The sequence below is a fragment of the Capsicum annuum genome, chromosome 11 (assembly GCF_002878395.1).
Source record: "Capsicum annuum cultivar UCD-10X-F1 chromosome 11, UCD10Xv1.1, whole genome shotgun sequence".
In the NCBI taxonomy this organism is placed as follows: Eukaryota; Viridiplantae; Streptophyta; class Magnoliopsida; order Solanales; family Solanaceae; genus Capsicum; species Capsicum annuum.
Genome location: NC_061121.1, coordinates 193,161,021 through 193,188,379, shown reverse-complemented (window position 1 = coordinate 193,188,379; position 27,359 = coordinate 193,161,021). Strand labels below are relative to the sequence as shown.

At 32.8% G+C, this 27,359-nt stretch overlaps 1 protein-coding gene and 1 pseudogene across 2 annotated transcripts; one reads left to right on the top strand and one right to left on the bottom strand.

Moving 5' to 3' along the window:
• Nucleotides 1-10,744: 10,744 nt before the first annotated feature.
• LOC107847203 lies at nucleotides 10,745-11,562 on the bottom strand (annotated as a pseudogene).
• Nucleotides 11,563-12,566: 1,004 nt separating this feature from the next.
• On the top strand, nucleotides 12,567-26,806 carry LOC107847513 (heterogeneous nuclear ribonucleoprotein F). Of its 2 annotated transcripts, XM_016691797.2 has the most exons (3): nucleotides 12,567-12,804; nucleotides 13,484-14,248; nucleotides 26,271-26,806. In XM_016691797.2, exons 1-3 carry the CDS (start codon nucleotides 12,578-12,580, stop codon nucleotides 26,584-26,586), a joined length of 1,308 nt encoding a protein of 435 aa, XP_016547283.2. In that variant the 5' UTR covers nucleotides 12,567-12,577; the 3' UTR covers nucleotides 26,587-26,806. The 2 variants fall into 2 exon arrangements, with proteins under 2 accessions (XP_016547283.2, XP_047255131.1); XM_047399175.1 differs by lacking the exon at nucleotides 26,271-26,806 and having other exon boundaries at nucleotides 12,595-12,804; nucleotides 13,484-14,252.
• Nucleotides 26,807-27,359: the final 553 nt, after the last annotated feature.

Below are 27,359 nucleotides of genomic sequence, written 5' to 3'. Positions count from 1 at the left end.
GGGTTATCGTATGCTTTTATTATGTAGAGAAAAATCGTTTGGATTGATTTGTACGTGAATAACTAAAAATTGCAATAATGTGTCAATTAAAATTGCCCTAAATAGTTTCATTAAATCTTAGCTAATGAAATAGTTATGATACCAAGCACTCATATGTTGTTTGCATTGTGAACTACAAAAGATAATTTATTTTTCATTGTATTCAAAGTCATAACATATTATTATCCATTTTCTCATAATTTTGAACTTTTTCCTCATTTACTATTCTAAAATCTTTCTAAAAATCTCTTTCTTTATTATTCACCTTTATTACATTTATTTATTTATTTATTTATTTAAAGAGACTGTGAAACGGCTAAGTAAATAATATTGCAATTAATTTTTTCAATTAATCTTTCTTCATCTCACGTACAATCTTTTTTTTCATGATACTTGATCACTGATAATTAATTGGTCAATCATTTCCTCTACTTAATCATATTTTATTTTATATATATGTCTTTTACTTTTTTTTTTTTTTTGACTTCTCATGTAAGTTATTTTTTCCTTAAATGTCAAATAATAATGGGTGAAGCTGTGAAAATTTTAGATATATATATCTAACAGTATGACTAAAATTTTTTTTACTTAAATAGGAATAATATTATGTGATTTTAAGTTATTTTTTGACCAACTAGCTCGTCAAGTGCTAGCCCATTTCAACAGACAAACCCTAATCCTCAACCAATAGATTATAGTACAGGTAATGTACCTAGAAGACCGGCAATTAGGATAAATCCAGATACAGAACTTAGAGGAGATAATATAAGACCAGCAGGTAAGAGAATGTCAATAGAAGAACCAATTAAACTACAAGAAGGAGGTAGTAAAGGTAAAATACTAAATATAGCAGCACACGACCCACAAATGTGGGATACAGTAATAGATCTATGGAAAGAAATAGTAGCAGCAGATTACTTAAGACATTATACAGAAACGGATACGGAAACAATGTACAATATTTGGAAACCTTTTTAGGAAAATCTGCAAAAGCCACATGGGAAAGTTTTAAGACAAACTGCCCATATAATTTCCAGGTTCTATTAAGTATGGGACCAAACCCCTATAATTTCACAAATAAAATGCACATCTTATTAATTGGAAAAGATCCAAATAGTGGATTATTAGCATTAAAAAAAGAAGCATTAATAAAACTAGAACAACTAAGTATTTCACATTGAGTATATATAAAGAAATTTTTACAAGACTATTTTTATTATTGCACTGTCAACGGAAACACCTTTAATGAAGAATTAGGTAAAAAATTATTTAATAAATTACCTGGAGCTTTAGGAAGAGAAATAGAAGATATACGATATAAAAGAGATGGTGTAGTAGCCAACCCAAACCTAAAATGGCCAATAGGACATAGAACACAGCATATAATTGATATACTAACAGAAAAATGTACAAACATACAAATACAAAAACAATTAAAAAGAAATGAAATGAATTCCTGTAAATCTGTTGTATACACAACCCAAAGTTATGATGAAAAACAATATAGAAAATATAAAAAGAAACATAATCAGAAACCATATAGTTGTAAACAATACTTCTAAAGAAAATCAAAAGCCAAAAAATCATGGTTAAATAGAGATAGACATGTTAGGAAATATAGAAATAATAGAAATTATAAAAATAAATTAGAATGCTATACTTGTAGAAGCATAGACCATTTAGCTAATGTATGTCTTAAAAGAAATAATAATAGAACTAGAAATTCTCAATTAATAAAGGATTTCCAAGAAACTTTACTAAATGTAGATGAATACATGTCAGATACAGAAAGTATATACTCAATAATAAGTATTGATATAAATGATAAAGATAATTCTAAATTTGATTCTTCAGAATTAGAAGAAGATAATTTAGTAAATGAATTAGGACAGGAGATAAAAGATCTAGACTTAAACAATCTAGTAATCAATAATTTAATGAATGTCACTCAAGAATGTGTACATGAATTCCAAAGAAACAAAGGTTTAGACAGTAATAGATGTCGTATATGTAATTGGTATCCAAGTAAAGATAACAGAGCTAAATGTAAAAAATGTTATTTAAAAGCTTGTATAAACTGTATAGAAAACACCTTAAAGATAAAAATAGAATCAGAAATAAATAGCGAACAGAAATATACAAATAATCAAATCTTAAATTTAAGAGTATCAACTCTAGAAACCCGAGTAAATAACCTAGAACAAAGATTAACCATCCTAGAAAAAGGAAAAACCAAAATCACTATAGTAGAATCAGATACACAAGAAGCTATACATTTAGAAAAACTAGAGGCAGAACTTATGAACTTGGAAGATAATGATACTAGCCTAATATGCAATGAAGATAAAGAATTTTCTACCATAAAAGTACTAGTAAAAATAAAAATTAAAGACGTAGAGATAGAAACTTTAGCACTAGTAGATCCCGGATGTACTAGCTGTCTAATTAATAAAGAAATAGTACCAAAACATTTACTAAAAATATTGGAAAGACCTATAACACCTACCCAAATGGATGGATCTCAAAATATCTATAATTATTGCATAGAAAATGCACAAATAAGTTTCTTAAATACATGTAATAAATTTTACAACCCAACTTACATTGTCAATAGAATATTAGCAAGGGATTTAAACATAGGCTTAGACTTTATTATAGGACTACGCTTTTGTATCCAAAATAAAGGAGGATGTCTCTTAACAAGAGATGGAATAATGCTTTCTAAAAATCTAACTTATACACCGGTACAAACAGTAACATTACCAACAAAACACATAAAAGGAATTTAATTTCTAAACCATGTTGCGAAGACTGCCAAAATAACCAATGCCACAATAGCAACCTGTTAAAAGAAAACAAAAATTTAGAAGATGACTTAAAGGATTTTAAAAATTATGCTCTACTTAATGTAGAAGGGCAAGAATGCTTAAAAGACATAGAAAAAGACTATACTTTAATAAACATTGAAACTCAATTTTACAACTTTAAAAAAGGAATAAACACAATAGGAATAATAAATAATCCGAAAGACTTAGACAATGTAATAACAATTTTAGACAAAATAGAAATAATAGGAGAAAAACCTTTAGCACATTAGGATGCTAACGAAATAATGTGTAAGTTAGATATAATTAACCCAGAATACACCATAAAGACAGCATCAATAGAAGCTAATATTGAAGATATAGAAGAATTTGAGAAACAAATTAAAGAATTATTAAAGTTAGAAGTAATTAGAAGATCAACATCTAGACACAGATCAACAACATTTATGGTAAGAAACCATAGCGAGCAAATCAGAGGAAAATCTCGTATGGTAATAAACTATAAAAGACTAAATGACAACACCAAAACAGACACATAAAAGCTACCAGATAAAAGTGAGTTAATTAATAGAATACAAGGTAAAAAGATATATAGTAAGTTCGATTGTAAATTCGGGTATTGACAAGTAAAAATGCACCCAGATAGCATAGAATAGACAACATTCACCTGTCCAGAAGGACATTATGAGTGGCTTGTTATGCCATTCGGACTAAAAATAGCCCCACCCATTTTTCAGAGAAAAATGGATGATATTTTTAGAGATTATAAAAACTTTGTGTTAGTATATGTAGATAACATTTTAGTATTTAGTAGAGATATGCAACAACATTTAGGACATTTACAAACGGTTTTTAGACTATTTGTCAAACACGGAATAATAATTAGTAAAAAGAAAATAGAACTATGTAAAACACATATTAATTTTTTAGGAATAACTCTAGGAAATGAAAGGATTAAACTTCAACCTCATATAGCCAAAAAGGTATTAGAAATGCCAGATAAATTAGAAAATACTAAAAATCTACAAAAATTTTTAGGATTAGTAAATTATGCAAGGAACTTTATTCAAGATTTAGGAAAAATAGTCGGACCTTTATATGCCAAAACTGGAAGCAATGGTCAAAAATATTTTAATAATGAAGACATTAAATTAGTTCAACAAATAAAAGAAAGAGTAAAACATATTCCAGACTTAAAAATTTCACTAGAAACTAATTACTTAATTGTTCAAACAGACGGAAGCAAATTAGGTTGGGGAGCCATATTAAAAGCAAGACCTAATAAATATAGTGATAAAATTGAAGAAAGAATCTGTGCATACCAGAGTGGACAATATAAAGAAAATATACCTAACATAGATTTAGAAGTATTAGCCATAATATATGGTTTAAATAGTTTTAAATTATATATCTTAAATAAAGAAGAAGTTTTTGTAAGAACAGATTGTGAGGCAATAGTTAAATTTAGTCCGAAGATAAATGATAAAGCTAGTAGTAGAAGAAGATGGTTAAACTTTATGGACACTATATCGGTATATAAAAATATTGTTTTTGAATATATTAAAGGAAAAGAAAATGAATTGGCAAATAAATTAAGTAGGTTACAATTAAAAACAAGATCTGTTTAACCGGCTAATATTTGTTTCAGCATGCGACCAACTAATCAACATACAACAGACAAAGGCAAAGGAATAACGTCTTCCTCATCTCAAGATATTTATTTTCAGACAATGCTAGAAAACGTAAGATTTAGACCCCAAAACTCTATCGAACTCCAAAACTCCATGCAACCATTGGAGAGAATAGACTTTGGGCCTTTTAATTTAATTGTTTTCCCACCTAGTAATTATTCTTTTAACCTAAGACCAGAACATATTTTAGATAGACTCCAAAAATGCCTAATAGACAATTTGTGGATAGCACACCATAAACCAGACCATAAACATGTTTTAGCCGCCATGAATGCTTTATGTCAATATATATCAGATAAAGGTAAGCCTAGATTCAAATATTATGTAATTATACATGGTAAGACAAACAGAATTTTTCAGATATGGATAGAAGTACTAGACTCTATAAGTGGTATAAAAAATCCTCTTTACAAAGGTTTCAATGATTTTTCTGAAGGTTCTGATTATGCAAGAGGACACCTAGGACCTAATTTTTTCTTATCTCCAGCATTAAGATAAAATCCTAACCAGATTCCTCAATACAATATCCAAAAAGACTCAGGTAAAATAATTTTATGTGACCATGCCACTCTATGACCAAGGCCTTCAAGAGATTAAATCTTCAAAAGGAGGCTCTTATTACAGAAAACTCCAGACTCATGGAGCAAATACAGACTTTACAAGAAAAACTGAGTAAATTTCATACAAGAAAGACTAATGCCAGTACTCAGACACAGAGTTCTCCATCTCCACAAAAAATGGATGAGAAGTGTGTCCATTCCCCTCTGAATGCTCAGAAATCCACTGTACCGGATATTGGTGCAGCTAGTCTGGCTCAAACGGTAACCAGTAAAGACAAATCAAATCCGTTAAGGGCAGTCACTTTGCCAAAAAGTGAAGATAAAGCAGGACCTTCATCAAAACCACATAAGACTAGTACCTTAAAAAAGACATTAACGGCAAAAAAGAAGAATAAACAAATTGAGATTATTGTAAAACAAACATTAGAAAAATTCTTTAGTAGCCAAGAACAAAATAAGCACATGGATAATAAAGACAAGCCATGTACAAGCACAGTAGTTCCAGACATGAATAATACAAACATTAATATTCCAAGATCATCAGACGAAAAAGATGATACATTTGAAGATAGTCTTCTCCAAGATGCTTAGGATCCCTATGAAGATGATGACTCTGGAATGAGTTTCGACACCATAGCCCTGCACAACGTGGACACATAAGCAGACAAAGACAAGTAATAAAGGAGATTGATACTATAAGTTACAAATATTGTAATTATGATAAGAGTGCCATGTGGGTATGCCCACTTTGAGCCTTGTAATTAAGTCTGTGTCAGAGTAAGTGCTTCCTTTATCATTACTTTTCAAAGGGAAAGAAAAACTGTTGAAGCAAGCGTCCGAAAAGGAGAAACAATAATACATGTGACGATGGGGCCCAATGTGTACCCGACCTGCATTATTAAAGAATTTTATCCTTACCCGTTGGCCATATTGTCAAGGCCACGTAGTTTGATTCTAGTCCACTCCTTTTTTCTTACTTTAGTTTATATAAGACTTGTAACTTAGTAGAAGAAGTAGATCGAAAAAACCTTAGAACCTTTCAACATACTTTCCTATGTATAAATCCTCCTTTTCCAACCAACCTTTCCTCTTGGTGTAAATCAAAGTTTGTAATATAAGGAAGTTGAATAAAAAAGTTTTCAGTTTTCCAAAGTCTTTAGGGGATTCTCAAAAGGGAAACCTCTAACCCAGTTACTTCATGTAAGTTCTTATTTATTTTATATTCTCCCCATCAAAAATATATTTTTATGTTTTAAAAATTTTTAGATGGTGATATTTTTTAGAAATTTTAGATATATTCTGCATCATCTAAATTAAATGATTGTTTAAATTCATTACCCTTAGTATATGGTTAACCTCTTAATTTCTTTATAACAACGATGGATTAACCTGTAAATTCCTAGGAATTCTGACCTTGATAGTTCGCTATATCTGCAGAATAGACGAAGGATGAGTGTTAGTTGCTAGATGAAAGTTTTCAGGGTGTGGTTAAAGAAGTAAGTTGTTAGGAACATGGGTTAAGAGGAAGAGATGAACCGGGTAAGATAAAAAAAAATTAAAAAAAATTGGAGAAAATATAGAAGATAAGAATGATAAACGTGAAGAAACAATGGGAAAAAGGGAGTACTGAGTAGGATTTTTACAATATTTGAGTTCAAAACGTGTTTCTTAACCAATAGTTGCTAAAGTATCTGAATTTTATTGAAATATCTTTAATTTTATATATCTTTATTGAAAAATCTTATTTTATTGAGAAAAATTTTATTCTATTTTATCTCCTATTTTATTGAGAGACAATCCTTAAATGTCAAATAATAATGGGTGAAGCTGTGAAAATTTAAGATATATCTATATATATATATATATATATATATATAAAACAGTATGACTTAAAATTTTTTACTTAAATAGGAATAATATTATGTGAGTTTAAGATGTCATAAAATTATTTATTAAATAAATAAAGTCATCAACGTGAAAACTTTGGAAATTATGGATATTACTAATATTAATTAAGAGTAGATGTTATTAAGATGAAAAAAATTGAGTTATATAGATGGTTTTTTAAAGAAAAATAATTAAGAAAAATGAGAGAGAAAAATCACACAAGAAGAAAAAAAAAAAGATAAATAAGAATAAAGGCTATAGAGAGGTGTCATATCATCCTGTATATGTCACTTCTTTATATAAATATACAAATTAATCAAAAAAATGTATCTTGATGTATGTGATTATTTTTCTTTAAAAAAAAATAAAATTATTAAAAAAGTATATTTTGCTGTGTGTGATTATTTTCTTAAAAAATAAAATGTAAATTCTAATCTTAAGGAAAACAAATTAAGCCAACAGATATTACCTCCGTAGATTCATCATGTTACTCCTCAATAAAATTTGCTTCCTACATAACAACAACGACATAAAGCATTGATAATCGTCATAAGTAAATTAACATCTAATTTGACGTGTGTAATCATTTTCCTTAGAAATAAAATGTAAATTTCAATATTAAAAAGAACAACAACAAAACTTTACCTACATAGCTCTTTATATTACTGCTCAATAAAAACTTGCTTCCTGCATAACAATAACACATGAAGAAATGATAAATTTATCAACATCTAATTTAATAAGTACATGTCATTTCAATGTAAGAAATTGATCAATATTTCTCGAAAGTTCTAGATGTGAAAAAAGAAAAGACAAAAATAATGATCCGTGCATGTTTTAGATCTACCAATGAACGTGCTTATTTTAAAAAAAAAAAGCATCAACAATATCTACAGATATTCATTGTAAAACTCGAATTCTTAGACAAAGTAGTGTCATGAATTGAGATATATCGTGAAATTAATTATCACGTCATATATGTGGAATAATTTAAAAAATTAAAAATTACAAAATTAACAAAATAAGCAACTGATTGAATCCAAAATAAAATTAAGATTATAATATTAAGAATACAAAGAAAGGATAATGAAAATTAGGAGAGGAGGAAATCATAGAAATTTTCCTTTTTGACAGTTTCTTAATACAATTGAATTACCATGCTTTGAATGTATGCGAGCAAACTTTAGTATATAGAAATTCATGTGCCTTTTTCTTTTTATTGTTTGGGAGTAACTTTCAGGAGCCCGAAGCTCACAAACTAGAGTGTATGAGCAAAAAGAAGTCCTTGTGTGTATGTATATGTGCAAGGAAGAATGCAAAAGGGGTTGGAAACATTTTGTAACATTTATTGAATTTAATTTAATATAATTGTATAGTTATTAACTTATAATTTAATATCATTGATTGATAGTATTTTATAAATTTCTAAAGGAGGAGAAATAAAAAAAAATAGCTCAAAAAATCCACAAAAAAGATAAATAAGATTCCTTGATTCTTAGGCATGCCACATAGGATTAACTATTGATCTCTTTTATATATGTATACTAGTGAAATTATCCACGCTTCGCGCGGTTAATTAAAAAAATTAATATATTTTACTAATTATATATAAAAATATTAATTTTATAAACTGTTCGTTGCTCATTTTAATGAAATAGTAGGTAATATTTATACTAGATCAGAAAAAATAATGTAGATTTATATTTTTATCCTAAATAATGATATGGTCTTTCATTTTTTTCTCAATCTGTACAATTGAAATACTTTACATCTTTTGAAGTAAGCCTTTTATATGTACATAGTTGAATTAAGAGAAAAAAAAACATGAATTGTGGTGTAGTGGTGAGACTACTATGCCCTTAATTAGAGGTCTTGAATTCGAGCCCAATATGAATTGTGGTGTAGTGCTGAGACTACTTTGTCCTTGATCAATGGTTTCGAATTTGAACACTGGGTGGAAATAGAAAAAAAAGTAAAAACAATTAGGGTGTATGAGTGTTGAAGTAAATAGAATAAGGGGTTATATTTTAAAACAATAATTTACTGTATTAAATTTAAAATATTATTTTTTATTTTAACTTTCATTATCTTTTGTTTGAGTACTTATCTTCTGTACGAATATCAATTTCTTTTAAAAAGTTTTTAAATTTCTATGTCATGTTTTTATTATTACATTCATTTATATATTATAAATAAATATTTAAAGAAATTTTGAAAATGAAACAAACAACAATTATGAATAATATTTAAAAGTAGAAATTATAAAGAATTCAAATAGCTTTAATGTAACTATATTAGAAAGAGTCAAAAAATCGAAACTATACAACATTGTTACATAGCACTTAAACAAAGAAAAATAGATTGTTTCAACAATCAAAAATCATTATATCGTAAAATTTAACAAATATTGTAAGCAATTGATTATTAATTTAGTGTCTATTACAAGTTGACTTTTTGATCAATCACACAGAAACGACACATTTAAAATATCTACTATCAAAATTACTTCGTGTTGTGAAGATTTTTTTGGTTATACTTATTTTGCAGAAGAATAAAAATACTTATAAAAAATACTAAAATTAAAAAAGCATGATCAAGTACATACAAATGAATATAAAAGGTTGAGAATGAAATATTTTCCGCCTTTCAATACTCCTTTCGTCTTACATATTATAATTCACAAGGTAAAGATAGAGAAGAGAAAGAACGGAAGTATTCATGAAACAAAATATGAATTTATATAGAAAAATATAGGAAAGCCATAAGACTTTCAAATTGAAGTTTGGGAGTTATAAACATAAAATTTATGGGAGTTACAAATGTTATTGAAAGTAAAAATTTAAAAAGTATGAGTTATGAGTAGTTACTCCTTATAAATACATTAAATATTAAAAAATATTATTGAAAATCTTTTATTTTACTTTTAGCTAAATATTATTACCCTATCGTGCATGCAGGACATAAGGCAATAAAAATAATGAAGATTATTCCATAAATAAGCACAAACTAAAATGAATTGAGTGATGCAATTTAAATGAATAATTATACCTTTCAATTTTCCATTAATATATATAATAGTTATATATTAATATAATAACTTATACATAATAAAATATTGTGGTTATTAACATATTTAATGAAATTTAATAAATAGGATAAATTAAATCTTGAATTGTTTGGATGAATTGTGCAATTGATTCAATTAATAGCATTGATAATAAATTAATTGACTATCTTTAATATTCTATAAAATTTTATAGTGAATTTTTCAGCTTTATAAAATTAAGAAAAAAGACAAAAAAATCACAAAAAAGAAAATATGATTCTAGGCTTTAGAAAGCGCTACGTCAGCAAAAGTATAATCCTCCTTTATATATATATATATAGAGAGAGAGAGAGATTCATGTTAACATATATATGACATAATTATTCGTAATCAAGGAACTAATAAACTCAATATATATTTCTTTCGATAAAATTAATATATCTTTAATTCAATTTTTTTTTAAAATGTACCTTTCTTCGTAATCAATTAACTAATAGACAACACAATGCATCTTTCTTTTGATAAAAGCAACATATCTTTATCTCAATTTTTTTTAAAAAAAATTGTACCTTTCTTGGTAATCATATTCAACCAAAATATGTCTATACATATTCAATTCTTTTTTAAAAAAATTAATCAATTAAAATAAATAGTACTAAAAGAGGAAAAAACTAAAATTTATTCCCCATTAAATTACTAATACTCTGGTAAACTCGCAGAATAAACAGGCATATCCGTAACAACCACACAATAACAGTTATAACTACTTATCATATCCACTGACACCGCCTTCCACTGCTGCAAATAAGCGGCGGCACCTATACTTTCAGACGACGGTGCGCATTCTTAACCATAACGAAAAAATTGATTATCCCGTTTTTCTCACCCTGTTCATTCCTAAGCCTATAACTCAAAAAATGCAAATAATCCTCTGACAAAAATCCTCCAATAAAATTAAATGTTGGAACCTTTGCGGTTCAAACAGTTTTGTTCCCCGAAGAAGTTTTGCATTGAACCCTCATCGTTAGATGAAGTGCATGCATAGGCATATCAACGATCAATTTCTCGTTTCATGTAGAAAAACACACCTTCTTTATTCATTTTTTTTGTTTGTTCGTTGCATGTTGTAGATTTTGTCTTGATATTTACGAAAGCATTCTTCTTTATCGGTTGCTTTTGATTACCAAGAAATTCTCATAGGATATCGCCATTATTTCTAGCAAATGCGTTGAGGATGATGAATATGGCTTCATAGTGATGATAAAAATAAGCAAGAAAATCAAAGTATGTAAAAATTTGGAGGAGAGAATAATAGAGGTGATGTTTATTCCAAAAATTAATCTATTAATATTCTCAGACATCACAACATCTTCAATCCAAATGCATCTCCAATGTTAGTGCCCCTAATAGTTCTAAGAAGATCCATGATATTTTCTCTTCTGTTATTAAGAAACTAAATATAAAGAAAAAAAAATAATAAACCAAAGATGAGAAAATGATTCTTAAAAGAGAGAAATCATTGGGACTTGCAAATTCAATATCCCTTCTAGGTGACTTTAAATAGGAAATTTTAGGTAAAGGAAGATGAAAAGAATCAAATTACAAAATATTTTTTAGTCAAAAATAAAAAAATACTTATCAATTTTCTACTTAATTGTTGTGGCTTTTGGATTTCATTAGTTTACTCACAATAAATTCAAATCTTTAAGGCCTGACATATTATATGCTAATTAAAGTGATTTAGTAAATAAGCTATATTTAAAAATCCTCAAAAAATATTAAAAATATCTCAAAAAAAAAAACACACAAAAAAAGATAAATAGAAATAATGACTTTAGAGACATATGCCACATCAGCATCCCTATATCTTTCGTTATACATATATATATATATATTGGCTGATTGATTATTTTTAAAATAAATGAGAAATTATTTTAAAAAATAAAAAATTTATGGGAATATGAAAAGAGCCGGAATGGTAAAGAGATAATAACAAATTTGTAATTATGTGATGTTTAAGAAAGTTAATCAAATTAAAGAGAATTTACTGTGTGTTTTTTGGAGGCATTTTATAGAGCATATAAATGAAAGAAATATGATAAAAATAATCAAAAAAATCACAAAAAAAAAAAGATAAATAACATTAGAGGCCTCTCAAGCATGCCACATAGGATTAGTTAACATTCCTTTGTATATATATATTGATTTGATTGATTTTTTTGAGTAGTATGTAATTTTAATTGAATGAATATTTTATCTATTTTTCTTTAATTTAAAAAATAACACTTTTTAAGCAGAGCTTAACAATCAGACTATATTGAAGAAATGAATCAAACTACAACGAAAAAAATTTGATAGCAAATTACGATTCAGCACTCAACATATATCATGAAGAAGCTGAAAATCAAAATTTGTAATATCAAATCAAATTTTAAAAATCGAACTAAAGTATCAAACATCCACCCCTAAATAAAAAGAGCTATTAATATTCCACGTGAAAGCTACGTGCTAATAAGCAAAAAATAGTGAATGATTTTGGGCTTTTTTCACCAAACCCGTCCTCAACGACATCGTTTAGATAGTGCAGCTAATTCACATAAGCCAAAACTAGGTTACCCCATCTTGCTTGAGCCTCGCAAGAGGAAAGTTCCCAATTCAAGAACCCTACACCTTCCCCTCAAAAACCCTGTAGACCCACAAAGTGCAATAGACAGATCCATCGAAGCAAAATACCCAGGAACCATGTATTACAGAGGGTAAGCATCAAAGGTTTCCCCTTTCCTCTAATATTCTTTTATAGTTTGTGTTTATTGTGATTTGTGATTGTTTTCTCTAAGTACCGTGACATATTCTCTTAGAAGTTTGCTTTTTTTTTTTTTTGTGTGAATTTATGCTAAGATAGTTGGCCAAAAATGAAATTGATACTTACCCACCCAAAAGAAAAAAAGAAAGAACGAAACTTTTTGGATGTAAAAGAGAAGTTCATACTTTGCTAGATATTAAGTCCAACATTAATCCCAACAATGTCCTTGAAATTACATATAATCCCATACTGTTTGTATATATTAACCTTTAGAGTGGTAAGTAATACATGTAACCAGTGTTTGAGTCAGAATTTTCACTTAGGTGTTTCAAAAAAAGCCAAAGGGGGTTCAACATCTACTATACGTACATAAGAAATAATTTTCATCATGTATAAACGGTGTAATTTTCCAGCGAAGGAGGTTTGAATGAACCACCTCGGCATGTAATATGATAGTGGGTAACGAGGTCTTGGATCTGAGGTGAAGGCAAATAAATATAATCTCGTAAATTTTGTTTGACTTGTTCATTGGTCTATCTTTTTCTTCTTAAGTTGGATATGATAATGCTTGTTTTCTTGATTTTGAGTTGGATACTGACAAAAAGGGTTGCTTTTATTTTGATTTAATGAAGAAACTACGTTGATGGTGGCGATGCCCGTGAAATGGGGTTCAAAAGGCAACGCATAATGGATCAAGGTTCATCCTATTATGCTACTCCTCCAGGGTCAAGTTATATCTACAATCCTCCTCCACCTCCACCACCCCCGGCATACTCCTACCATGGACAGCCTCCACCATTCCCTGTTGTTCGACTCCGTGGCCTCCCCTTCGATTGCTCGGAGACTGAGATTGCTGATTTCTTGCATGGTTTGGATGTAATTGATGTGCTGCTTGTCCACAAAGGTGGAAGATTTACAGGGGAAGCGTATTGTGTTTTGGGGTACCCTCTTCAAGTTGATTTTGCTCTTCAGAGAAACAGGCAGAATATTGGAAGGAGATATGTTGAGGTTTTCAGAAGCAAGAAGGAGGAATACTATAAGGCTATTGCTAATGACGTTTTTGATTCTCGTGGTGGTTCAGTTCCGAGGGGTAGATCTCTTGATGAAAGCAAAGAACTAGCGGAACACACTGGTGTATTATGGCTGAGGGGATTGCCATTCTCAGCTATCAAGGAAGATGTTATTGATTTCTTTAAAGATTTTGAACTTCCGGAAAAATCAATCCATATAACAGCTACTTTTGAGGGTAGACCAACGGGGGAAGCATTTGTTGAATTTGCTAGTGCAGATGATTCAAGGGCTGCAATGTCCAAGGATAGGATGACAATAGGGAATCGCTACATAGAGCTTTTCCCTTCATCGCCTGAGGAGTTGGAGGAAGCAGTTTCACGGGGCAGGTGAGTACTCAATTGCTCATTTTAGGTCAGTATTTCATTATGTTTTCTGCTCTCTGATTTGGTATTGTGTCTATTATCTAAACTTATTGTTTTAGTTGCGAGATTCCTCTTCTTTGTTCTACCATGTGATTTTGTGAATAGCTCAATTGGGTGGGGATCCAAATGTCGGCAACCCTTTGCTTTATTTTTCAATGTGCCAATTAAAGTTTCTCTGCCATGAGATGAAATGGTTGGCTATGGATGGCTTCAAGTGGGATAGAGGTAGGTTGAAGAAATATTGAGGGGAGGTGATTAGACATGACATGGAGCAGTAACATGACCCTAGATAGGAAGGTGTGGAGGGCACGGATTAGGGTGGAGGGTTGGTGGGTAGGAATGTGCCTTGCTAGTAGGAATGAGTGCTTTGTTTGTATTTGTGCGTATAGTCGGAGTGTTATGTGCGTCTTGTAGTCGCTTGTTCATGGTGTTTTGGTGATGGATATGATTTTTTGATAGATTGTGTATATAACATTAATCTGTAGGTGTCTTGTTTCTTTTATTATCTATTTGTGTGTTATCTCATTTTGTTTGTTGTTTCTATCTTTTCTATTATTGTTATTTGTCTTTAGCCGGGGCTCTTATCGGAAACAACCTCTCTACTTCGTCTGATGTAGTGTTATGGACTGTGTACACTTTACCCTGCCCAGGCCCCACTTTGTGGGAATACACTGGGTATGTTGTTGTTGTTGAGATGAAATGGTAATCACAATTTTACACTTGTTGAAAGGTGTTTCTTTGCACTTTATTGGATGTCAAGAACATTGTCAGTTGCATATGTTTTGAAAAATTCACAGTGAACAAGCTAATAGGAAAAAGTTATGCACATATTTGTTTGAATGAAAGTGAAGGCTAAATTAAAGACACGACCTTCCTTCAAATTTTTTGCAAGTTTTGTAGGACCTGTTTCTAAGGGAAGTCTCAACAACAACAACAACAACATACCCAGTGTATTCCCACAATAGTGGGGGTAGCGTGTACGCAGACCATATCACTACCTCAGGTGAAGTAGAGAGGCTGTGTCTGTTTCTGATAGACTCCCAATTCAATCTTTTTAATTGTTTTAGTTGGAACATTATCTTATAAAGGAATAATAGATTGAGAAATGCATGAGGATACTTGAAGAGTACATCTGCATCACTCCTTCATTTTATATGTCATTCTTGCCTTTTTATTCAGTTTCAAAAATTGGCTACTTTCTCATCATAGTAAAAAATAAAGAAGGAAAGAACAATCAAAAATAAAGAAAGGTTGGCACCTTTCTATTAACGTACTTTTTGAAATTCTGTTCATTTTAACATTCTCATCTTATGCTTAATGTTAATGATGTACTCCTATATGAATAACTTTTTGTGTTGAAGGACACAAGATTCTAATGGTACATTAGGTATGTTCAATATATTTTTAGCTTATATGTTGAGATTCTTTCTTTATTTTTTAGATCCAGGCGAACACCATTCATGTAAAATGAACCAGAGGAATGCATTTTGTGCTTTTAAACTTTGGGTTCCCTTTTCCTTTACTCGTCACTTGACCTGGTCAGTTGCAGTGTTCTACGACGAGGAAAGATAAATACTCCACACAAAAAGTGAATTATCCAGTATTTCTTTCTCATAATTATTAATTTTTTTGGACGTCAACCTCTTACATTTTTTCTTCTTAGATAAAAGAATATTAGCTGTCAATTCGGTGGATAATGGGTTCGACTTATTGTTATCCACTTAAATACCAGTATTTTATTTGTTGCGGGTTTGAACTCGTGACATGCGCCAGACGTACACATCACGCTTTTTCCTACTACTAGATCAAATCCCTAGGGCCCGCCTTTTAATACTTTCTATTAGTGCACGTTTCTAAAATTAAAAGAAAATGTTCTTGATAGTTAGAATGAGTATATTTGAAGAAGACATCTCTGAAGTTTGTCTCTTGATGATGGACCAAGTAAATGAGACAAATAAGTTTAAGCATAGGGAAATGACATTCTCAACGCTAGGATAGTTAAGTGTAATAGATTTGCAGTTACCAGCAGATTATATGTTGATCAAAAACTCTCTGTAGTTGGTGCTGATTTTTTTGTATCTCTTTGTTTATTAATGTCTCCATGCATCTAATGTAATATTTTACAGAGACTATCAATATATAGTAGTGAACCCATACCAATATACAAATTTGGTTTAGTACTTTAGTAAACAAATTGGAAATGTAATAACTAATTTGAACTTCTCATACCCAAAATTCTACTCCGTCTGTTTCAAAAAGAGTGACCTGTTTTGACTTGGCAGTTGGCACGGAGTTCAAGAAATTAAAGTAGATTTTTGAATCTTGTGGTCTTAAAATAAAGTTATGTCAAATGTACCAAAATTTGTGGTCTTAAACATGCCATGTGGAAAGTTGGAATTAAAGTGTTGCCAAAAAAAGAAAGGGTAAGGAAACTAGGTCATTCTTTTTGAAGAAGACGGAGTAATATTCTTTAAGCTCCTGTACATTGAGATTCAAAGAATATGTTGCTTTTTGTTTGTATCACTTTGTGCATTGTTATTTGGAAGGCACACTCTTTGAAGTATAACACTTTCCACTCATGAAGTGGTAACCCCTTGTGTCACGTGGTTTCATTGCTTTAAGCATGAACAAATAGCTTTTAATAACACTGGTCTCTAGGGCAAATGTCTTGCCATGCTAAGGACTCTAAAGCTAAGTGCATAAGGCGTCGCGTTTCTTGATTGGTATAATCGATTATGAGTACTCTATAACTAGCACGGATCTAGGATTTAAGCTTTATGGGTTCAACTTTTAAGGTTCTTAGCATTGAACCAGTTGTATATTTAAAGTTATGGGTACATATCTACTATTTATTATAATTTCAGTTGACGTTTTATACATAAATTTATCCTCTACGATAAAAATACTGGGTTCAGATGGACCCGATATCAAAAGGCTACATCAGCCTCCATCTATAACGGTGTTACCAAGTATCAAGCAATAAATCGAGTTGCAAGCTCACTAGTCCTCTTCAATTATTTCATACGTCTGCTGGGATGAGAGAAAGAAGTAAGAATTTCTTGACATTAGCAGTGAAAGAGACCTTGCTTCATAGTCCAGTTGTATTAAATTAACTTTTTCACAGTTTACATGTTTTATTCACTAACCAACACTATGAAAGTGCCATTAAGTTGGATCATATTATAGCTCCAAGGAGCTTAACAGAAAGAATACCCGTATCTATTTTTCCTTTGATATTCTCATACTTCAACCAAAAATTCAGAACGTTAGACTAGGAATTTGTAAAGTCAAGTGTGGCTGTTTGTTGTTTATCCTTTAAAGCCTCTCCTATTTCTCTCTTTACTCAGCGTCTAAATAATATATTACACTCTACAGGTTAGCTTCATAAAATGTATTTACTTTCTTGTTGATGGAAATCATATCCCCCAAAGAGGAGGAACTCTACTGATTATGAATTGACCCATTTTACTTGACACAAGAATAAAATTTTGTCTATTTTCTCTTGGTTACTTTTCTATCAAGAAATGGGTGTTTTGTTGTTGATTTGTTTGGGGGAGGGGTTAACTGCCCCCTGAATCCCTCAGGTGCCAATACGTGTATTCCCTCTTTTCCCCTGTTGGTGACTCCACAACCCAATCTTATGGATGCACTAGCAAAGCTCTCACCACTAGAACATCTCTTTCTTGTAAGTGGTTTATTCAATCTTCTACAACTTAAATACCTAAACTTGATTTCGTGTTTGTAGTCATGGTATGCCACTACAACGTTGCTTTAGTGTAGAGGATTCTGGTTGATGCACAAACCTTGTAAGTTAAATGAATTGATCATTGTGTGGTGAATGATGAGCTAATTATTGGTCTGAAATTCAACTTCCATTCCATCATCAACCTCTGAAGCAACTGTGTTTAAAGAAGTGCTCACTATCTTTTGTTTTTTTAGTGCTATAAAAAGCAAAAACCGCAAAAAAGCTCACATTCGTTGGGGCTTTAAGCACAAAGTGGAAATAAAGCGTGAACTTTAATGATAAAGAAGGTGCTAAGGGAGAAAAGCACAAACATATATGTTAGTCCAAGATTAATAATTATAAGCATGAATGACAAATATATGAACTAAAAAGTTGAAATTTTTTTACGATAAAGTGAAATATCAATTGCTTAGCCTCGCCTTTTTCAGAAGAGAATCATTGGCAAGGGAAGTATGCCTTAGAACCTTGAAAGATGACACGGAACCACACATTAAGCGAGGTGAAGTGCTCAACACGTTTTGAGCCTCGCTTCAGGGCTCAAGCGTGCCTTTGGCAAATGCTGGACTTATTTGTTTCTATGCTCCCGCTCCAGAGGATAATTGCTTTGAACACCAACTACTTCTCATGAGCCATGTTTTCCTTGGAAAATGATATTCTATTTTTGTGCAGCAAAGTGCTGCAAGTAATTACAAGAAGTTACTACATTACTCAATGTACAACAAACCTAAAAGATCTATCATGGCTGCTGTGTCATTTGCAATTGCAACGTTATGCTAAAAAACAGCGAAGAGATCCTTTTTTCTTTTAAAAAATTGAGTTTTCTTTTCTTTCCCAATAATTCATCATATGGCTGAAGGCAGTGATTCCAAGTTGTCAACTTACCCTTTTCCTGACCTTTTCTGTACCAGCTTTGTAGAAGCTCTTTAGTAGTTTTAGGCACTGTTCGATTGACCATCATTATGTTGAGAATGAAACTCCAAATTTGTGAGGCAAAATTAGCCCATGAAAACATGATTAGCCCAACCCATCCAAGTTTGGGTTGGTAATGACCCTCTCATTTATTAGCTCTGCCCATTTTAAGCCATCCAATTTCAGCCCATCAAAAATTGGGTTTGATATGTAGCCCAAATTGACTAGTGAGAAATCTTGTTAAAATATTTGCAAAAATAGGTTTTTTTATTTGATATGTTATATAAAACCATAATAAAAGAAAAAAAGCCCAACCTGCAAATTTGACACCCCTAATCTTCGTGGAGTCCTTTTTGTCCCTTTTTAAACTTCAAAGCCTTTTGGACAGTATTGGTTTTTATGTAATCAGAGATACCTTACCTCCAATACTCCCTCCTTTTTCTAATTGACGTATTCACCTCTAAGTCCCTTCTTTTTCCTAATTAATGTACTGTTTCCCATCTAACCAAGTAATATTTTGGTTTATCTCTCCGTTTTTCCTAAAGAAATTGCTCTTTATTTGCCATCCGTTTTCCACACGTTAGACATAAAAATAAAAAGATATTCAGTAATGTGAGAATTTATCTTGACAAATAGTTTTGATTATTTGAACATCTACACTATGTTGGTTATTTGAGGTGAGTCTCTTAAGTTTGGTTTATTAGGGGCTAGTTCTTAGCTTTAGAAATTTCCCTAGCTACTAATATGATGAAGTGGGTCGAAATAGAGCAGAGTGGATAGAGTGGATATAGAGCTGTGATATAACCTATTTAAGCTAGTTTAGGATTGAGCATTGTTGTCGTAGTCCGCCAACCCATAGCAAGGGTCAATAGAAGCTATTTCCCAAGCTCGATCACTTGAATACCTAACCTCATGGTTGGAGATACAAGGGTCCCTTCCCCTAGGTTATCTCTCTCTTCTCTTGATGCCATTTTAAGTTTATTTTTAACAATCTTTGGGTGGGTGAGAGTTTTACAAACTCATATGTGGTGGAACTCTTCTAGTTTATGTTTTTGATAGGGGTTGTATTGTGGTGTCCTACGTCACAGGTCAGTTTTCTAGAGAAATGGTAGGCGGCTTTATGGAAATTGTGTACATATGAACTTGGGAAATTTTAATAGCATCTAGGCGTTCTCACTGGCTTCAAGAAATTGCTTAAAGCTTTAAAGGTAAGTGATGCAATACTGACCACAAAAATAAAAAGAATTTGAAACAAAGATAAACAAAAAATAAAGGATAGAATAAGAGACACAAGATGGAAAAGAATTGAGAATAATGGTTATAGATCAACCAATACCCCCAATTACAATGTTCCAAAAAAGCACCAATCCTAGAAAAGCAAGACAACAACATTCCTGTATGTTCCCACAAAGTGGGGTCTGGGAAGGGTGAAGTTTACGCAGTTCGTACTACTACACCTTAGAGGTGAGGTAGAGAGGATATTTCCGATAGAACCCTAACTCAAGAAAAAATAGTTTAGAAAAAGACAATATAAGGACAAGAAACAATAGGTAGTAACAAAACAACAAATAATAATAGAACTAAGACTATCACAAAGTAATACTATAACTCGGGCTATTCGAAACAACAAATGTTAAAGAATGAAAAAAGTCCCACATTGGTAGTTAATGAGATGCATGGTCTCTTTATAAGGATTGAGCAATCCTCCTCCCTTTGAGCTAAACTTTCTTCCTTTTTTGACAATTAGTACTATTGTATTCATCAACACTTAGGGAATGTTGGCCACCACCAAAACAATGTTACAAGGCACTAAATTCTAGTTTTACAGGGCTCCTAAGAAGTCAATTAACTCATCTACTTTTTTATATAGTTCTGCTTACACCAAAAAAATAAAGTCACTAAGTAGTTCCATTTTACATTATGAACTGACTTAGTTTCATCTTCAAAGCATCTGCCATTCCTCTCCTTCCGCACTGTCTACCATATACGTAAGGGTATTATCCTCCACCATATTTTCCGACTCTTGCTTCCTCCTAATCTAGAAGCTCATCAGATCAGCTGTGTGCTCAGGTATTGTCCATTTAATCTTTGTGAGATTGTAAAACAGATTCCGTAGTTGTGAAGTAAGCTTGCAATGCAGAAATAAATGATTATTTTTCTCCCGAGTCTTATTGCACAAAGACCTCTATTCTATGTTGCTCGGGCTCTTCAAAAAAGACAACGGGTGCGGCATTGAAAGTGAAGAGTATGCGCAACTTAGCTACTAATCACCTCTACTCTTCACTTCTTTTGCATTACTTCATGAGTGAGGCATGCTTTTTTTACGCCAGCCAGGTGAAGCATTTCACCTTAGTAGGAGCTATGTTTTTCCATATATTCTTCATATCCTTGAGCCATCCTCTTGAATAATAGTGATTTCTCTTTTATATGTTTTGTTCACTATGAATCCATCTCAGTATATCGGGTTCCATAGTGGTACCAGGAAATGATTCCACTTCATTTAGTAAACTGCCCACCCTTTCCACTTCCCAGTCATTAAAGTGTCTTCTGAAGTTGAGGAGGTTCCATCCTTAATTAGACCAGTAATCAGAAATAGTTACATCAGGGTTACTGCACAACATCATAAGATCCGAATACACCACCTGCAGTGGTGTTTTACCTATCTAATTGTCCTTCCAAAACTTAGTTTTGATGCCATTACATTCCTTGATACTGAAATCTTCCTACAGCTTTGGCCATAGAGCTCGGATTGCTCTCCAAACATCCATTCAGAGGTACAGTTGACCTCATCAGAATACCATAGGCTAGTATGACCAAACTTGTGAATATTGGCTTCCTTCCACAGAGTTGTTTTATCTTCACTAAACCTCTAATACCATTTAATCAGAAGTCAACTATTCTAGACCTTCAGGTTTTTGATCCAGTCCTCCTTGGATTTTGCTCGATTGTGCCACCTTCCATTTCACTAAATTGTATCCCCCTCCTTCCTTATTGCCCTTCCAGAAAGTCTCTCCTCAATTTGTTCAGTTTTTTAGCACACTACATGGATAGGAAAGGAAACAGAGACATTACATAGGTGGATAAGGCATCCAATACAGAGTTTTATTTAAGTAAACCTTCCCCCTAATGAAATGTATTGTGCTCTCCAATGGGCTAACCTCTTTTTTGTTTTCCTCTTTTTTGTTTTCTCTATTATATTATCCCAAATCTCCACATCCCTTGTATCTTCTGCCTAAAGGCATGCCTAGGTATACAGTAGGCAAGGTGCCCACTCCATACCCAAGCACATTAGCAAAATCTTGTATGTTAACCACCTCTTTGATGGGAAAGATACTCACTGTGTCCTATTTTATGTGTCATAGTTTGACTCGGCACAGAGTTTAAGAAATAAGGACCTGATGATTTTTATCAAATTGTTCTTTATTAAAAAATGTACTAGTATTTTTTGTTAAGTGGACCTAACAAGTGGGACCAATAAGGGTAAAAGTGGAATTGTGTCTTTAAATAGTAAGAAGAAAATGTGATATTCTTTTTGGGACGGACAAAAAAGGAAATGATGACACATAAAAAGGGATGGATGGAGTACTATTTTTACTCCAATTCATCTTCATACCATATACTACTTCAAAAACCCCCAACATGATTCTGATGTAGTTGACCTGCTCCACTTTGGCTTCATAGAAAATTATGGCGTGATCTGCATACAATAGATGGCAAATTTCTAAATTACCTCCCCCTATCTTGAAGCCTCTCAACCTGTTGTTTTGGAGTGTAATTCTCACCATGCTGCTAAAACCATCCATAGCTAGTAAGAACAAAAGTGGGGATAGTGGATCCCTCTTTTTTGTGTCAGCGGCGCCCCATCCCAATCTTTGTGCACCGAGGTTGGGCCCCTCATATTATATTATCCTCGCTCCAATTAACAAGATCTTGGCGTGCGGGGAAGTGTTAAAAGAGTCCCACATCTGAAAAGGGATGAGCAATTGGTCTTCTTATAGGATTTGGGCAATCCTCTCCTCATGAGCTAGCTTTTGGGATTGAGTTAGGCCTAGGTGCCATATCTTTACATGATATCAAAGTCTCTATGATCTTGTTAGAGAATCAAAGAGCTTCTGCTGCCTGCGGGCGGCTATAATCCATATTATGCCGCATGTTTGGCCAATGATCATGTTGGCAAAAGCTTGGGCCACCATGCTTCTTTCCAATGACTATTTTCTCATATTTAATTGGCATAGTATCATGCATCTTCCCAGAATACTCTCATATTTGAGTTGCATAGCACCGTTCGTCTTTTCGGTGACTTCTCAGCTCTTATTTGCATAGTTTGGTGCATCTTTTTTCGTGAATCCAGATCTTATTTGAATAGGGTTGTACCGTCACACTCATGATTTCTCTTTTTCAGGAGGGTCGTGCCATCATTTTGATCCTACCTATATAATTTCTCTTTTCCAGTAGGGTCGTGCTATCATTTTGAACTACCCATATAATTTTTTCTCAGATTGTGACCACTTTTTAGCTGTCAAGTCTAATAATCCAATGCATGAGCATGGTTCGACCAGTTTTTCAGTGACTTTCTTGTTCAAGATTTATTTGTCTCTTGATTTCGAGATGACCCATATATTTATACTAGTATTTGGCAAATTTTAGCGACGTTTACAACTTCTCTGACCATTTTTTCAATTTTTTCAATTTGTTCCTTTTCAATGGAGGTCTCCCAGAAGTTCAGAGCTACCCTTACCAATTTTTCTGCACATATCTTCACCAAGTCCTTTACTGATCCTTGTATTAATTACATCCATAAAAAGCTTGGTACATATGCCTTGTACGCACCAACTTGAGGGAGATTGTTAGAATATGAGTTGGGAAAGGAATAACATATAGAATCCTACTTAGAAAGGATTGTAATGTTGTGTCCTATTTGAAAAAAGATTCAAATATAGTGTCTATAAATAGGGTCTCAGTGTAATCATGTAGATACATCACTTCTATAATATTTTTCTCTTATGTTTCTCACTACAAACATTACCAGAACTCCAAGACCAAGACTCTACAAACTAAACACTACGAATATTGACATAGATAACAAACAAAGCACACCTACCTACTAGCAGAGGTGCACTCCTACCTACTAACCATCTATCTTAATTTGCGTCCTCTTCACCTTCCTATCCATTGTCATGTCCTCAGTAAGTTGTAACTAATCCTATGTTATGTCTAATCACCTCCCTAAAATATTTCTTCGGTCTACCTCTACCTCGGCTGAATCCATCCATAGCCAACCTCTCACATCTCCACATTGGGGCATCCAAACACCTCCTCCTTACATATCGGAACCATCCCAACCTCGTTTCCCACATCTTGTCTTCTATTGAAGCAACTCCACCTCGTCTCAGGTAACTTCATTCCAAATCCTATCCCTTCTAGTTAACCGCACATCCATTGCAACATCCTTATCTCCACCACCTTCAGTTTTTAGAAGTGAGAGTTTTTGACTAACCAACACTTCGCCCCATACGAGATAGATGGTCTAACTGTCACTCTGTATAACCCGCCGTTAAATTTAGGAGGCATCTTCTTATCACATAAAACTCCGAAAACAAGCCTCCACCCGACACCAATATGGTGAGTGACATCCTATCAGCCTCTCCATTACCTTGGATTACAGACCAAGATACTTGAAATTATCTCTCTTCTGAATGGTCTGGGTGTCAAGCTTCCCCATCACGCCAGCCTCATGTGTCCCCTCACGACCCAAGAAGGGGATTAATAGGGAACCATGAATATATTAAAGCCAAGACCTCATATTAAGAAACACCAAACAAGCATCTACACTATCGAGACACTCTCAAGAGGAATGATCCTCAAGCAAGCAATTCCATCAACATTGACTAGCAATTGTGGCCTTAGTCTCAAATGCTGTACTCAATAGTCTCATATCAAAATATTAAGTCTAAAAGAGCTATTCCCCCCTATTTATAGGCTAGACTAGTTATTTCATCAAAGACCCAAAAGTGCATTAAACAAATTGCAAAAAAAGCCCAAAATGGACTGCCCGTGTAGACTGCGGCACCGCATCTACCACATCTGGTTGCAGCCATCTCCACAACTATCAAGATTGAAGTGGAATGCAAATTCCCAGCAGCCTCAGTAAATGAGTAAATGACTTGTGATCGCATTTATGGCTGCATACGCCGCATCTCGTTCTTCCATCCAAGTTATCTTCCAAATCTTGTAGGCCATTATGTGTCAACCTTCCTTGACCTTCAAGTTGCCCATCTTCATGATCAAAGAGAGTATAACTTGAAGATGCGTACTTGAGCTTGCTTGGGGTATGAGAAATATGTTGGCCTACCTTCATTTCAATTACTCCCCAAGCCTTCAAAGTAGCGACCCGATGAGAAGTGTATGATTCTTCAGCTCGCCTTCGCAGGCAAGGTTTTGAGGAAACTTGGCTTGATCAGTAAGGTCCTTCACCAAATCTCTCTATACCACAATATAGGTGTAGCTAAGGGAAATCGTATGAGACACTGAAAAATGAGGAAGGGAATGGATTTACTGAGAGAGATTGGCGGATGATTCTCCACCTACATGTTGCCCACATTTTCGCCGTTTTGTACAGCATGGTAATTGTGTGTGGGAGACACTAATTTCTCCTTTGGAGCTCATTAATGAGTTGAAATGTAGGAGCAAACGGTCTACATGCTTGAACCCTTTTTTTTGGTTTGACTTTTATCTTGCATTTTGCTGCTCTCGAATCTTAGAATTCCTGCAAGCGGATAAATCTACTTTTATGCAATCATCATTTCTGTGTTAGCCCCCCTCCAATGCGCATAGATTTTGAAAATTGGTCTTGGGTTTTCTGAATTATTTATTCTTTTTTTTGACAAGGTAGCAACGAATTATTTACAAACTTTTGACTGTATTTTAAGTATCTCCTGCTTATTTGTTCCCTAAGTTTTACACCTCCTTGCACTGAGCTTCCAAAAATGTAGGATGTGATTTCTAAAGAGTGCCCATGTAATCTCCACAAACATCTTAATGCATTATCTATTTGCACAAAGTATTTAAATGAAGAGGTATCACGAATGCTAATCGACTCTAGAGGCAGAAAGCTTTCAAATTTTGAATTATAGGGGGTCAGAGATGACTCGACCAACCTGTCAACTTTCTTAGTCGTTCCTTTATTGTACCTAACCTTTCCCATGCATTCACCATATGTGCAAAGCATATTTCTTGGTGATTTTACTGATGTCATGCTGTTTGAAGTAAATGAGAGATTTTATTACCTCTTGTAATATGAAAGTGTATTGATATGACCTACTTATTTATCAGAGTACTAGAGAAACCAGTGGATGGGAGAGACCCAAATGAAGTCACGTCTGTTTTGCGGATGAGGGGCTTGCCATTTTCTGCTGGCAAGGATGATATCATGGATTTCTTCAAAGATTTTATGTTGTCTGAGGATGCAATTCACGTCACATTTCTTTCTGATGGAAGGCCAACTGGAGAAGCTTTTGTAGAGTTTGCTAGCACCGACGATGCCAAATCAGCCCTGGCAAAGGATAGGATGACACTTGGAAGTCGTTACGTTGAGCTTTTCCCATCCTCAATTGAGGATATGAATTACGCCGTATCAAGGGGCCGATGATAAATTTTCTTTTCCTTGGTTAATAATCTTAATGTTGTAACTTGAGACTTTGGTGGTAGTTTTCTGCGAGGACTCACTACAAGAGAGATATAGAAAGGACTTTAGGGAACTTATGCATTTATCTGTTTGTTCCTAGTTTAATGAGTTTACGGAGTCACTATTTCTGTGAAAAGTACTGCATTTTGTGATTAATCCTTTAACAAGAATATGGTTTGTCGCACGACTATTTTTTAGTCACTATTTCTGCCTGAAATTCTGTCGATTGTTGTTACACCTTTAACAAGAATATGTAGCTGAAAAAACCTAATTTATCAGTTTTTTTGATTCATATATACTCTCGTTAATTGCTTTGGTGGAATTTTTCAACCCTTTTTTTCCTTTTCTTTTAAGAAACTATATTTGCCACATCACTTTTTAATTACCTCATCACGTATAATTAAATCACTCCTTCTACACATTAGACATCTATCAAATGCTTTCATCTATCTCACAATCTCTTTGGATTTTCTTCAATTTGTCGAAACCCCTTTATTGTATTTTCATATTCTCGCGTAACCGCTCTTCTCTCATATGTACATACATACATACAAAAGATATCCTCTTAATTGACAACTTGCTTTTGCTGTCTCTATACGGACTGCCTCTTTTACACTTTTATATCCCAATTTCTTTCTTGGGTTTTCCTTATTCTTCTTATTTTTGTTGTTGAAATTGACGGTGGTATGAAAGATGGAGTTGATTGATGATACTCAGAATAATGTGCAGTTGGTAAG

Excerpts from the sequence above, each read along its gene's own strand:
- LOC107847513 (XM_016691797.2), top strand. The coding sequence starts at position 12,578 with ATGATTTTGGGCTTTTTTCACCAAACCCGTCCTCAACGACATCGTTTA. Across the intron at positions 12,805-13,483 it reads GGAACCATGTATTACAGAGG|AAACTACGTTGATGGTGGCG; the intron begins GTAAGCATCAAA and ends GATTTAATGAAG. Across the intron at positions 14,249-26,270 it reads GAAGCAGTTTCACGGGGCAG|AGTACTAGAGAAACCAGTGG; the intron begins GTGAGTACTCAA and ends CTTATTTATCAG.